Genomic DNA, 13,994 nt, shown 5'->3' on the forward strand with positions numbered 1-13,994 from the left:
AAATGCTTTTGGGTAGCCTATTATCATTATAAAAGTAGTATTCAAAAACATGGAATGACATAATATATGCATATCAGTGATAGACTATGACACATGGTCATGGTCTTTGTTCACATTGTACTGCTTAAGGGTACTTCAAAATTATATTTCTGTCATTATATCCACATTTATTCCAGGGCAGCCACATGGCCTGCCTCCAAAATTTCAGTCTCTTAATGCGACCCCTCCTATGAGTGCTGCCGAAATACTTACTTCAAGGAGAGCGCAATTATTAGATACTCTAGAAAGTGGTCTAAAAATGTACCTTCCTAGCTACGGGAAGGGCAAACAGCGCAATCTGCCTCAGACCAATGTGGTCATACCTATGATGCCTGGGGAGTGTGATTGGATTTTTGTATCACAAAAGGTAACTTTTAGTCCTTATGACACACCAAGTTTGTGTCATATCCCACTATGTCTGTTTCTATTTTCCAGTGTTATAATGTCACCATAGAGAGATGTATTAGTCATCACAAGGTAGGACACTGCTCAAGACATCTTTTCATACTTACATCAAGCCACCTGTCCAGCATCATGTGCGCTTCTTTCTCAAAGGGGGGCTCCTCAAAGCTTCCCATTTTAATCATCTGAAACTGCAGACTTTTACAGATATTATTCATCTTTTCAATTTCTTCGGAGTGATGATTTAACTCTGCTTTTTCAGTTTTAAGCTGCAAAATAGAGGAAATAAGTTTACACCAATTAACTGTGTATATAGTTAAGCTGGTAGAAGTTCACATTGAAAAATACATTAATGAGGTGACACATTAAGTCCAGTCTGCATGTTTTGGTCATCTTTGTATTTTTCTACAGTGCCCCTTCTTGCCCAAGGAACTATGGGGCTCATTAGGATGGTGGGCCTGCGGTGTTGGGACCGGCCACCAGACATGCGGCAGTCCTGCACCGTGAATTAGGATGCGACCGCCTGCAATTTAACATTGTGGTGGTTGCTGCTGACATCAGTACTCGCCTCGATGTCAAAATCTCATGTCTGGCATTTCACTGCACCACATTGGCTGGCACCAGACAGTGCCTGACACTTGGTGCAGCAAAATGTAGGGGGTACAAGTGCACCCCAGCTCCCCCAGACGCAAGGAGGCCCACAACGGGCCCCCAAAACCAATCCCCTTCAGCCTTTCCATGGCGGCAATTTCGCCATGGAAAGGCTGTTCAGTACCCACATCCTAATGTGGCGGATGGTGCCTGCTAGGCACTGCCACCATATTAGTGCCCCTGCTCCGCCCAGCAGGCAATCGTTACGATTGCACCAAGCGGTAGAGCGTCGGATGGACTTTGCATCCACCGTGATACACACCGCCATCCTAATATAGAGGTGGGTAAATCCCATTACGATGGCGGAACAATCATCACCGCCGGCCCGGCGGTGGCAATCGTTCCGCCATAGTAATGAGCCCCTATGTGATGTACTGTATTTAGGGACCCAGTCAACATGCTTCCTTTACAAATCTCTTCTGAATGCATATGATGTTTTCTTCAGTTTTTCACAGATATGTTCTCATTTAAACACAGATTTCATCTAAACACATGGATGACATACTCGCAATTGTTTGTTTTGTTTCGCTCTGCCTTGTTTGGGAATATGTTTTCTAAGTAAATGCCATTTGCTTAAAGTTTCATAAACTGTCTACATTTATTGTTTTAGACAGCGTCCAGCCGGTCAGGTCCTTAAGACGTGGGCAGAAAATTCACATTTTATTTTTATTTGTGTTAATTTTAAATTTTAAATTTCTACCTGCATATTTCTGGTAGTTTTACTTTATCAAGTTCATCTTAGCTAACACAAAACACATTCCTGCATAAGTGTTTTTATGGTTTACACAGTAAAGATAAGTGATTCCATGTCCTTCTTGGGAATGTGTCTTGCAGCTTTTAATTTTGAACTTTGGGTTACTTCCTTGATTGTGGACTTGACTTGGCTTGCCTGGTTCTTTGGCAAAAGATCCTGCTTCATGGGCTGTTGGGGCAATCCACAGTCTTCCTTTTAGTGAACTATCCAGCCTTTTTAGAACTTTTTTCCTCAAGTGGCTATTGATGATGATAAGTTGGTCTGCATTGTTTTATATCCTCCAGGTTTATGCATAATGCAACAAAATGCTGTCTTGGTAGAAAACGTGTCCGGATATGATCTCAACCATGGGTTGAACTTTCTGTGACTCTGAAGATTCGTCATGAACCTATTTTTACATTTAGACTTATAATGGTTGCATGTTTGTTGTAAGCAGGACATTAAACAATTATAGATAAATACCCTTATATCATTTGAAGAGTCACCCCCTTTATGATGATGTGAGTTTAAGGACTTTACACTATGAGATTAGATTTGTTTTAATTGGTGAAGATTACAATAGGTCTGTAGCATTCATTCAGCAAGACTCAGGGTTGTGTGGCCTTTCCATACATGATGAGGACTAGCAAAACAGTGCAAAACAATGCAGTCTCCATTCACTCTGACTATAGTAATATGTTTGCCATATTGGTGAACAACACTAAAGAACCAATTCACCGTCACCTTTGCAAAGGGGTAAGACATTGGTGGAGCAGTGTGTGCCAACAGAGAAAATATAAACATTTGTACTATCACTGCATAAATTATAATAGACAGTGTTAAGCAATAAGTCTCAAGCCTTGACAACGCACATTTGATATACACATTGTGTTCTTTATCATTCTATAATATTTGAAAAATAGTTTTAGTACCATCTGGAGGATTTTAGCTGTCTTTTATCTCCAGTACCAATTATTAAAAAACCTGTGGGATTCATAAAACTGAAGATTTCTCACAAATGCAAATAATTGGGGAAGAATGGTAATTAGTACATAGGTGCATTTCTACTTTGTGATCCTGCAATTCATTTTCATTAAATATATTGAAGAGTTGCTACCTCATCAATGTACAGTTGCAATTATTTTTTCTTCTTTGTCAGTCCTCCATTTAATGCCACTGACACAATGTCAAAGTGTGGAATGTGCAGCTTAAAGGACATATAGGAAACTTCCTATCCATTGTTATGGCCATTACTCACGCACATCTCTGGTGCAGCGTATATCTGCCCTGCGGTACTTATAGGTCTTTAGGTCTTTAGGGTTGCTCAATTAAACGGATAGTGTTGGTCAATCATGCTCTTAGCTGCACTCAATTATTCTCTTACCTGTGGGCCTATCTCAGCTGAATTACTGATATGTTTCTACCTCAGTTTTACCCTGTGTTACTGCTCAAATATGCCCAGGGCATTGCTCAATTGTCATGCTGCCACTTGCTTTTTTGCTCCCTATTGTGATGCTTAAACTGACTTCAATTGAGGCTCAATGTTTGCCCTGGTTTAGCTAAATTAGACTCAGTGGCTTTGAGACTCAAATATGCCCATAGTGCTGATCAACCTTTAACAGCCATTTTAGGCAGCATTCAAACTGATTGATGCAAATTAAAGTGTTCATTGAATAGTCCGGGGTCTATGGCCATCCTTGAAAAAGTGGCAAAGGTATTATTGCACCTGGGGAGAAATCAGGAGATCAGTTTCTGGAGACCAAGGTCCTACGTATACGTGGCAGAATTTCACCCAAACGATAACTCTGGGTGAAAGTTGGCCACCCACAGTTCCAAGCAGCTCTGTCTGAATTTAATGGGCCCGCAAACACCGAAACCAAATAATCCAGGCCAGAGGCACCGTGCCAGTTTTTATTGCTGCAGGGGTGGGAGTGTCAAGCAACAGATCAACTAGTCCCATGCTCGACCACTGCAGAAGCACGGTGGAAGAAGCAATGCTACCCCAGACCAGCTAAGCCTTCCTTAACCTACCACCATATCAATACACATAAAGATTACACTGTGTGTCCAATTCACAATAAACTCTAACATTTGTACCTTCAGGTCTTTGCAAGTGCATGGGTGAAAATAAATGACATCATGCAATCCCCCAAAACATTCCAGATTATTATTAGAAATCTAATCTGTAGCAGCTTTCCATTTTTTTTATGAAAGCCTGTCTACACCTGTGTCTTGGTATCGCTCCAGGGGCGGCTCTTCCATTGGAGCCGAGGAGCGTCGTCACACTTAAATTACCCCCAAAGCCCCAGAGATGAAAAAGAAAATGGTAATTTATTTCCATTTTAATGTTCATTATCCTGCCCTGAACAGAGTGTTCCAATAGGGCGGGGCCTGCTGAGTGGTTGCAGGGAGAAGGGGTAGGCAGAGGGCTGCTTGTGGTCTGTTTAAAGTGCATGTGTCTCTTTGGCCGGCAGTCTGGAGATGTCCACCCAGATATGCACACTTTAAACTTCTCAACCCAGTTGTCTAAAGAGAGCAAATTAACGCCTCCAGAGCACTGGTGAGCAGGGAGAGAGTCCACTTCCTCCAGTCAGGGTGCTGCTCTCATGCTGGTAAACGGTACAAAAGGGGGTGGTGATGGACGGAGTATCTGAACCAATCAAACACTCACACCCAATCAAAAGATCTGGGTTTAATCCATCACCGTTCTTTAGCCCACTCTGCCACCCCAGTTCAGACATGGCTAAATGCAACTCAGTCTGACCCTGTGCCTCATGGGAACAGTCCAGCCCGAACTGCCAAGCCATGCCTTCCCTGGACCGGAAACAAGCTTCCGAGGACCGGTTTCTGGCATTACAGCCTTATTCAGCCCGGCTTGCTTGAATCCAGTGGCAAAGTGAGCAAGGGACTCACGTCTGAGCATACCCTGCCACACTTATGGCGGCCAAAGCGGTACAAAAGGGGGTGGGGATGGACGGAGTATCTGAACCAATCAAACACTCACACCCAGTCAAAAGATCTGGGTTTAATCCATCACCGTTCTTTAGCCCACTCTGCCACCCCAGTTCAGACATGGCTATATGCAAATCAGTCTGACCCTGTCCCTCATGGACGGTCCAGGGAAGACATGACTTGGCAGTTCGGCTGGACTGTTCCCGTGAGGCACAGGGTCAGACTGATTTGCATATAGCCATGTCTGAACTGGGGTGGCAGAGTGGGCTAAAGAACGGTGATGGATTAAACCCAGATCTTTTTACTGGGTGTGAGTGTTTGATTGGTTCGGATGCTCCGTTCATCACCACCCCCTTTTGTACCTCATGCTGGTAAACAGCATATGAGCAGCCCCAGGATAGGGCCAGGGAGTTTACTAGTGCCCACACTTCAGTCGAGGAAAGATGGGGTCCGGAGCAAAGGACGTGTCCAGTAGGTGTTTACATTTTTATTTATTTGCGCACACCCTGCTCACCCCTCCCTGTAGCTGCCAGCCGCCACTGTATTTCTCGGCACATTAGTACATTTAGTACAATTATGACTGCTGACATGGCAGTAACTTTGTGCAATAGTACATTTTTGTTCACCACTGAGAACACTTTTCCCATTGAGAAACTCCTTCTCCTGGAGTCCCACATAGTGTAAAAGTCTTCTATTCTCCATCCCACTCTGGAAAGGGATTTACCTTTGCCTTTAACTGGATACATTTCTGACCATGTACTGGGTGGGACAGTGTTAAAGAGGAGTTTATGAATATCCACACAGTGTTTTCGGGTGTTTACAAACTTCGAATGCAAACCATACCTATGAACATCCACATCCCATCCCTGGTGTGGGGTTTCCTCTCACATAAGCTTACCCTGCTGGGTGGTATGTAAAATAAAAGGGTCTCTGGCTGCAAAGTAATGTTATGTGAACTCCTTGCAAGTTTTACATATAAGTTAAACTAACATACACAAACGGCGTTGTGAATTGACACCTGTATATTTATTTACTCTCTATGCCATGCTTTTTCAAATAGTAAAGTAAAGTAAGCACCACTAGTATCAGGCACTAAGGGTGCAAAGAAAGAGAAGTCTTTGAGTTAAAGCAGACAACACTTAGGTGACTGAATTGTGCGCACCTGAGCGCAGACATCTGTTGTGGCTTGCATGTGGAATAAGGGAGCATACAGGCACCACCATCATAGCAAATGAGGGGATCACTCACTATAAGACAAGAGCTAAACATGCAGAGTACCTGCTCTGTTGGTTGTCTTTTGAGCCTGTACTCAGGTGGCCTGGACTGACAACCAAATGCTGCCATGACAAATATGTTTAAATTAGCCTTGTTCCCTTGCTTGCCTGTGTCATTCATTCAATTCGTAATCTGATTCTCTTCTTCTCTTCTCACTCTCTTATCCCTCTATCTCTGATCTCTCTCCATACTCCCTCCCTCTTTCACTGCACTCTCTTTCCTTAACCACTGACTCCCTTTCCCTCCTCTCTCTCTTTTTTCGTCGTTGGTATACCTGTTGTAATAAAGCAATGAGGGTTGGAGGAAGTGACAAAGAAGCCACAGGAGGCGACAGATCTTCAAATGTCAGCCCTCATTGGTTCCAGGGCCTAGAGAAAATGCCCAATGGAGTAAACTGTCAGTCCAGTTATAGTGCTCATCATCAGCAGCCCGTCCATATAGGCTGAGGAGCCAAGCCCCCATCTGCCTGACAGACACTCTTCTTGTTCAGACATGTGCATGCTCCTGGCTTCCTGAGCTGAACTTTGTCAGGCTGAGCATTTCACAGCCATGTGGGTGTGATCTCCTCAGACTGGAAAAATTGTCTCAAGGCCCTCCCCCTCATGAGAAGGGGGAAGGCCAGTTTTAAACCCTGAAGTGTCCATGGCTGAGTGTCAATCATTGACACCTTGTCACAAAGTAGGGTGGGTTAGCAGTCTCACTGACCCCATCCCACTCTGTGACAAGTTACAGACTGCTGTCTTCCCTCATTAGCTGACCTTAGGTGCTCCAAGGGGGAAGGCAGCAGGCCCAACCCTCGTGGGACCTCTAAGGCTTCCTCTCTACAGTGAAGGTACGTTTTTGGGTGCATGCCTAAGTGTATGAGTGAAAGTATGTTTATTTGTTAGTAAGTGTTGTGAATGGGTGTATGTGTGTGTGAATGCATGGGTGTGAGTGTGTATATGTATGTGTGTGGGCCCCTGCCCCCCTCCCAGGTAAAATTACTGGCCGCCCCTGGTCCTATTCACATCCAAGCACTTGTTATTCTCTGGGGAACAACCTTTACAACGAAGGTTTTACAACGCGGTACCTTTACCATGCAACTTTTACAACGCAAGTCATTACGACGACTTGCGCTGGGGGGCGCTCCAGGATAGTAAATAGTTTAATTTACTATCCAACTCCTTCCCTACTATCCACGGGGACTGGAGTTGGAATAGTAAATTAAAAAATTTACTATCCTGCGCCCCCCAAGGCAAGTCGTTGTAACGACTTGCGTTGTAAAAGTTGCGTAGTAACGGCACGCGTTGTAAAAGTACGCGTTGTAACGTCGTACATCCTTATTCTCTTGCTTTTGCTTTCTCTCTGTGTTGGATCAAAACTGGACTGGAGCAGCTCAAACTCAGGTACTATTTATTAGATATGGATGAGCAAAGTAAATGAAAGGTAGAGCTGAGACACAGGTCTGGCTTGCTTCTTTGAGTCAAAGCTCACGCCGAGCCTTCAAGACATTCACCTTGTTAATGGTACAGATAATGGGCAGTAAAACAAGACACTTTCATATTAAAAACAAATTATTTATTGAACACCATTGACTGCCAATATTGAACCACAGATTAGGATTTCTATATGGTACACATCGTGAACTGAGTTTCTTCAAGTTGGATTTTGTGCTAAATTAAAATGAGTCGCAGTGTAGTACAATCTTTTGCACAGCAAAGTGATACACTGGGGAAGCTGGGATTTGATCTCAATTTTCCTGATCACACATTTTGTATTCAACCACAGGATGTTTATCTGAGTTTCTATGACTTAGCAGCATTGGACAATGTTTTGTGCTTGGCAGTGCCTGAGGACGAAAAGCAAATGTGTTTTTTTAATTTTTATATTTGAAAAACTTTCTGTTCTGGTAGACCTGCTTTCTTTTACACTATTGTACAAGTTCACTTGGTTGGAATGAAGTAGTGAGTTGTAAAATTATCCCAGACCTAGAAGGATTGAAAAGTACTGGCAGAACTGTATAGGGTGCCCATCAGCAAGGCCGAGGTCCAACTCCAAAACCTAAATGTGTTACAGTGTATTCACTGAGCAGTAAGATGATCCCACAACAGGTAGTGGAAACATACCTTGGCAGAGCAGTGGGGTGGTCTCAGTTGTAAAGTGGGTGAGGTGCATGTGTTGAGCTGTGTGCTCATCCCTACATTTAACGGACTTAGTAATTGGCAAAGCAATAAAGTACTGTGAACACCAGCTGATTTCAGGAGCCTTGGTATGGCAGTGTGGTGGTTCCAGCGCTGGATGGAGTAAGGTCCCTTATGAGAGCAGTGTGTAGTCCCCAGAATAGGATGAGCTCAGACACACCAGTAATGCAATGTAATTGTGTCATCCCGGATGTTTTATGGTGCTCTGTCAAACCAGTGATGTAGCAGGCTGGGTTCAGGTTTACAAACTGACTTACCAAGCATATGATAGGGTGAGATGAGATTCACCGACAGAGCACTGGGGTAGTTCGTAACATGGACAAATATGATAGTAATTCTATGCTGGGTTACTTAATTGGTGACACCTAGAATGCATTTAATAGCATCTGCTACAAAGCACCCTGTGTATTCAATATGATAGTTCCACCCAGTACCAGCAGTGAAATACCTATGGGGATTAATGCACGTGTTGGTAAGATCTGTGTCCAGTCTAGTCACATCTTTGACTTGCCATAAAATAGCAAAGAGAGATAATGTGCCTGCTGCAAAGCACAGGCAGGGTATAACTGTTGAAAATATTTAACATTGCAAAATATAGGTCACTCTCACGTTGTAAAGCTCAACTCATTCAAGTTTTTAAGAATTCAAAAACGAAATGCTTAATTTGAGCCAGGGGCTCCTGGTGCACAGCACCGTAACTAATTGTCAACACCAGCACCTACAGTTTGCCACATGGTGGTGCTGTTTGTCTAATTTACAGACGACCACAGCAACAGTTGTTTATTAATTCAATATACAGTACAAATTACTAATAACTGCTGCCAAAGCCATTCTTATATCTTTTGGGGTCTGGAATAGTCACAACTGTCATACTTGTAGGAATCTGATGGTTAGCAGCTGTGTTGATACTGTAATTGACAGCAATAACAGTGGCAATGGGTGGAACAAGTGGAAGAGCCTCTTGACAAGGGCCCTGGAACTTTTTTTTTTTACAAATTAAGCATTGATAAAACTACACCATCAGAATTGGTTTATAAACCTTATGGCTTTTTCACCAAACTCTTTATAAAAAATAGATTTAAAATGCAACATATGCCCCTCCCTTTAAAAAAATTTTTGGTTGGGGGGTAGAACCACATTGAACCCTCCTGCTATCAGTCTGGAACGTTTGCTTCACATGTTCTCTACGTCATCCTCGTCCCCAATTTTTACACCGCACTACTTTGTAAAGTCACTTTCTGCCCCGGCACTGGTGTAGTATGCCCAGAGTAACAGCGGCATACAGTTTTAATAGCGGCGTTTGCGTTTGTGGAGCCTAGGAATTTCTTTAACAAGACCTGGTTCTGAACGTGTATCAGACGTGAACTTCATTATGTTAATTTAGGTAGTTTAAATATTTTTACAGTTTGATAAACTGCTCAGTACCTCATCACTGAATATGTGATGATGAAATTTACTACGTGTGATATGGGACGATGATTGTGTGTTGCTTTCATTTTCTGCAGAAATGTTAATATTTCACAGGCTTATACTCCTGAAGAAAGAGATAATAAGCATTATGAAATAAACTGACATACCTATGTTCCCAGGTGGAAAAAGAAGAAATGTATTGTTAGCAGTGTTGGACGATGTTTGATCAGTGAAGGATGTTTGGGATGAAAGACATTCCCAAAAATACCAAAAAAATAAGTTATAAATTAATGATTAGTGAAGATCAATAACTGTATATTGAGAAAATTGATTCTGTATTGTGCCCAAGTCGTCTTGCACCACTGAGTGAGCATGACTGTGATAGCCTAGATTTAGGCTTTCATACATTTACACATGGGCCATTTAGTTTTATATCCACTTCTTGTATTCATGCATATTTGTTTTGTCAAGAGTAAAAGCAGGCAATTCATGTATAATACAGTTCACAATAATAGTGCATACAAGGAAGCAGAATGGCTGGACTAAATTGAGAGAGAAAGAAGTGTTTGTGCCTCCAAACAACACCAGTAGATGTTCCATTATGTGAACCAAATCCAGGCAAATATCATAAGCAGCTCAAGTGTTACTTACATGGGAGCACTAACCTCTAGTGCCATCCATAGTGACTGACTGAAACAGGCGCTCTGTTGCTATGTGTTGGAACAATGTTGTTTCACTGTATGCATAACTAGATGAATGACTCCAATCCTAAATGTGCCAGTCCACAGCTAACTTTTAGCCAGTCAATGGTTCAGATGTACAAACTGAATTTTGTAGTACTACATTACTTATACTAATCACATTATACAAAATGCTGTTCACAAACTTACATATGGAACCCTCTGCATCAGCTGCTCCTATTTATGAATTCCACCCTTACTAAAAACATCCCGAGTTTTTCAGGGGTCTTTTCAGTGGTAACTCATGTATTAGGGTAAGAGTTTAGTCAGTACAATTAGCAGACCTTTACCCTGACATTGAGTTTTCTCACATGAACAGCTCTAGTACAATAGTATTAAAGATCTTATTAGCTAGCCCCTCTCCTGAGCGATGGATTGCATAGGCATAATACTACGCTTGCCCCAAATGACTAGGGGAGAAAGTGTGACACTCTAAGCTTATCTTATGATGGGCAACAAAAGGGTACTCTAAAGAAGAGAGCAGGACGAGATTTAGATGTAGTAGTGTAGCTGTGTAAAACTCCTGACAATTAAATTCTCCTTTTTCTAGACTCACCTTAGCTGCCGTCCGCTGTAGATTTTCTCTTCCTATGTATGAAGCTCTTTGGATGATGCTCCGCTCCTGTTTTGCAATAACTGCTGTTAGAGTACTCTTGCAGCTCTGGAATTGCCTCAACAATTCAATCACATTTTCACATTGCTCTCGACTTGCAGGGGGAAAAAACATTTGTTATACAATATATCTTGGTACTTTTCATAATCACGCTTCAATAATTCTTCTCATCTATTAGCAGTTTTGGATATTCACTTAATTGTCTCACATTTGCATGTTATTATCTACCTTCACATGTTGGAGCTTTTTATTCTTTAGGCTTTTATTTTTCAACCTAACGCCAATTTACAGTCACAGGTTTGCCTTTAATATTCCACCAAAACAATGCTTTATATAATTGGGATTTCAAGGAATGTTCAGGCAATACCTAAACCGGACAGACATCACTTACCAGTTTAATAACTGTCCAAGGCTTTAATTGAAAAATAAGATCTAATATTCTCCTGCAATATTGCAAATTGAATACAATTTCAAATGTGTCAGTTACGGTTGTAGTCAGTCTTTTGTCCTTATTTTCTAACTGCCCAATTCTTTCAATTATTTCTGATGATTCAGTATGATCCGTTATACCTCTTGCTACTCTTAATAGCACAGACACAGTCCATCAGACTACACTAACAAACACCCCTACCACAAAGATATTTGTAGTTGAGTTAAGAGTGTGTAAAGCTACTAGTTGGCAGGAGTCCTTGTACTTTAAATTGGAATGCTGATAAAAGCAGGTTACAAAAGATATCCCTGCAATGATTCTATGGTACCATCTTTTTGTTGTCAGAACAACTAACATGTATGTATATTGTCCTAAATAATGGTTTAAAAAATATTGATCATTTGGAATATTTAAGTCGAAAATCCACATCCAAATGAACAATACTTTTATAATATGATATTTAGACCACAATGTTTATGTCAGACAATATGCCTGCATACAATATTTTTGACATACGACCGCAGACGTTAGGGTCAGCAGGAAAAGACAAAGTGCCCAAAAATCAGGAAGGATAGGCCAAGAAACTGCAGCCAGCCTTGAAGTAGTAGGGGAGAGTTTGACTAGTCTTAGTTACTACTGTTTTAGGTAAAATGCCTCATGTTAGAGGCAAAATCATATTTAATCAGTGGGGCAGGAGGAGCGGGAGGGGTGGAAAGGGACCATGCAGAGGAAATCAAAATGATAGTTAACTTGTAGATACATATGTAAAAGCTGTTTTGGAAAGGCTCACAGTTCAGAAAGGACCTTGGCTACGATTGAGTAATGTGAGAAATCAATGCCATGCAACTGTCCTAGTTAATGCACAAAAAAGGGATGGGAGGAACACTTTCAAAAAGGCTGACTGCAGGCAATTGCTTGAGGCAACAATCCAACCTATTTTTTTCCACCCCTGTACCACTCTAGACATAGTTCCACCTTTCACAGATCTCTGCAGACCCTGCTCATCATGGAAACAGTCTCTCCTAAACTGCCAGGCAAGGCGGCCTCCAGAAGGGACCACAAAGAACCCCAGAGCGGTTTCCACCCTGTTAGGTCTCATCAGTGAGGCAAACCATAGAGTTGTTTTTAATATGAGGTAAACACCCATGACCCCTATTTGCATCATTTTTAGAACATTTTATTTTATATGTTGACAGGCCACCATGCATTGTCCAGAACGAACTGTTCCTCCCAAACAGAAGGAACTCTGTCTACTCTGTTTAATTTCAAACAGTTTTCCTGAATCCAAACTGCAACATGAGTCAAACAGTTGTTTAAATTATTAGCCACTGTGCTTTCCTCATCCGGGATTGATACTATTATTTGCGTGTCATCTGCGTAGGAAATGGCAGAGAAAACAAAGGATTGAATAAGTTGCACCAGGGGAGTGATATAAATATTAAAGTTCTTGAGAGATATAGGAAACGCAATAAACCCTTGTAGGCTTGGGCAATGAATAGTACAAAGTAAAAATAGTCTACAAGGGATTTTGCTTCTGGATCAATTTTGTTTTTTTCAATTCAATTAGGCAAGTGAGTCAAATAAGATCAAACTCAGACGTGTCCACAGGACAACATACATCAAATGTAAGTAAGGAATAGAGAGCACACAGAAAATCCTATTTGTATAGAAATAGTTTATATATTTTGTATATCAAAAATGGATTCAAGGGGATACATAAAAAGGAGTAAATCAACAGCAAAAATGTAATGAAAAGATGTATAAATCAATTAAACAGACATGTCATAATATCCATCAGCTCCTTTAAATAAACAGAGAGCAACTGAAAACCAGCAGTGAATAAACGTTACTCTTCAGACAATAAATTTCTTTGGAGATGACGGAGAAGTCGACGTTTCAGTCTTTGCAGCATTTGTCTATTAGACCATAATCAGGACAATTGGTTATTGCAGGAGAAGACCCTTCTATTGGAATAGAGCTTGGTGCGGCAAAACACAATGAATGAAACCGTAGTTGTAAAATGGCAGTCAGGACCGCATTGCTGTCTCTGTTGATCTGTCAAAATTAGTATTCTTCAGAAAGAAGAAAAACCCAGCGTCAGTTTTGAAATATTTATGGAGTACGTAGTTACTCGAGGCGTGTACCTTGAACTGCAGGATCACGTACTTTGATCGTCGGAAATAATCTCAAGTAACTACGTACTCCATAAATATTTCAACACTGACGCAGGTTTTATTTTCTTTCTGAAGAATGCTAATTTTGAAAGATCAACAGAGACAGCAATGCGGTCCTGACTGCCATCTTACAACTAAGGTTTCATTCATTGTGTTTTGCCGCATCGAGCTCTATTCCAAAATATTGTGTTTTCACTAATGACCATAAGGTTGAAAACAGTAATGTACAGTGGTCCCTTGAAGAGGATGTTATAGAAATGTTTTAAATCAAGCCTAGTGACACATTAATGAAAATGAATTGTAACTGGGGGTGATATTTGTCCTGCAGGTAATGCTCCTTTCCAGTAGGGATTGCAAGGGAGGAGGCAAACATGCATGCAAACATGCATACTCAG

The 13,994-nt window shown here is 41.5% G+C and overlaps 1 protein-coding gene across 1 annotated transcript in view; it reads right to left on the minus strand.

Annotated features, from left to right (window-relative positions):
- SYNE2 (spectrin repeat containing nuclear envelope protein 2) overlaps positions 1–13,994 on the minus strand; it is a 1,843,566-nt gene that overhangs the window by 1,335,935 nt on the left and 493,637 nt on the right. Inside the window, exons 32-33 of the mRNA XM_078660317.1 lie at positions 10,939–11,089; positions 552–710 (exon numbers count right to left, since the gene is read on the minus strand). Of these exons, the coding sequence (XP_078516443.1) occupies positions 552–710; positions 10,939–11,089 (310 nt within the window). The remainder of the gene's footprint in view (positions 1–551; positions 711–10,938; positions 11,090–13,994) is intronic.

This window comes from Lissotriton helveticus, chromosome 9 (assembly GCF_964261635.1).
Source record: "Lissotriton helveticus chromosome 9, aLisHel1.1, whole genome shotgun sequence".
Classification (NCBI taxonomy): domain Eukaryota; kingdom Metazoa; phylum Chordata; class Amphibia; order Caudata; family Salamandridae; genus Lissotriton; species Lissotriton helveticus.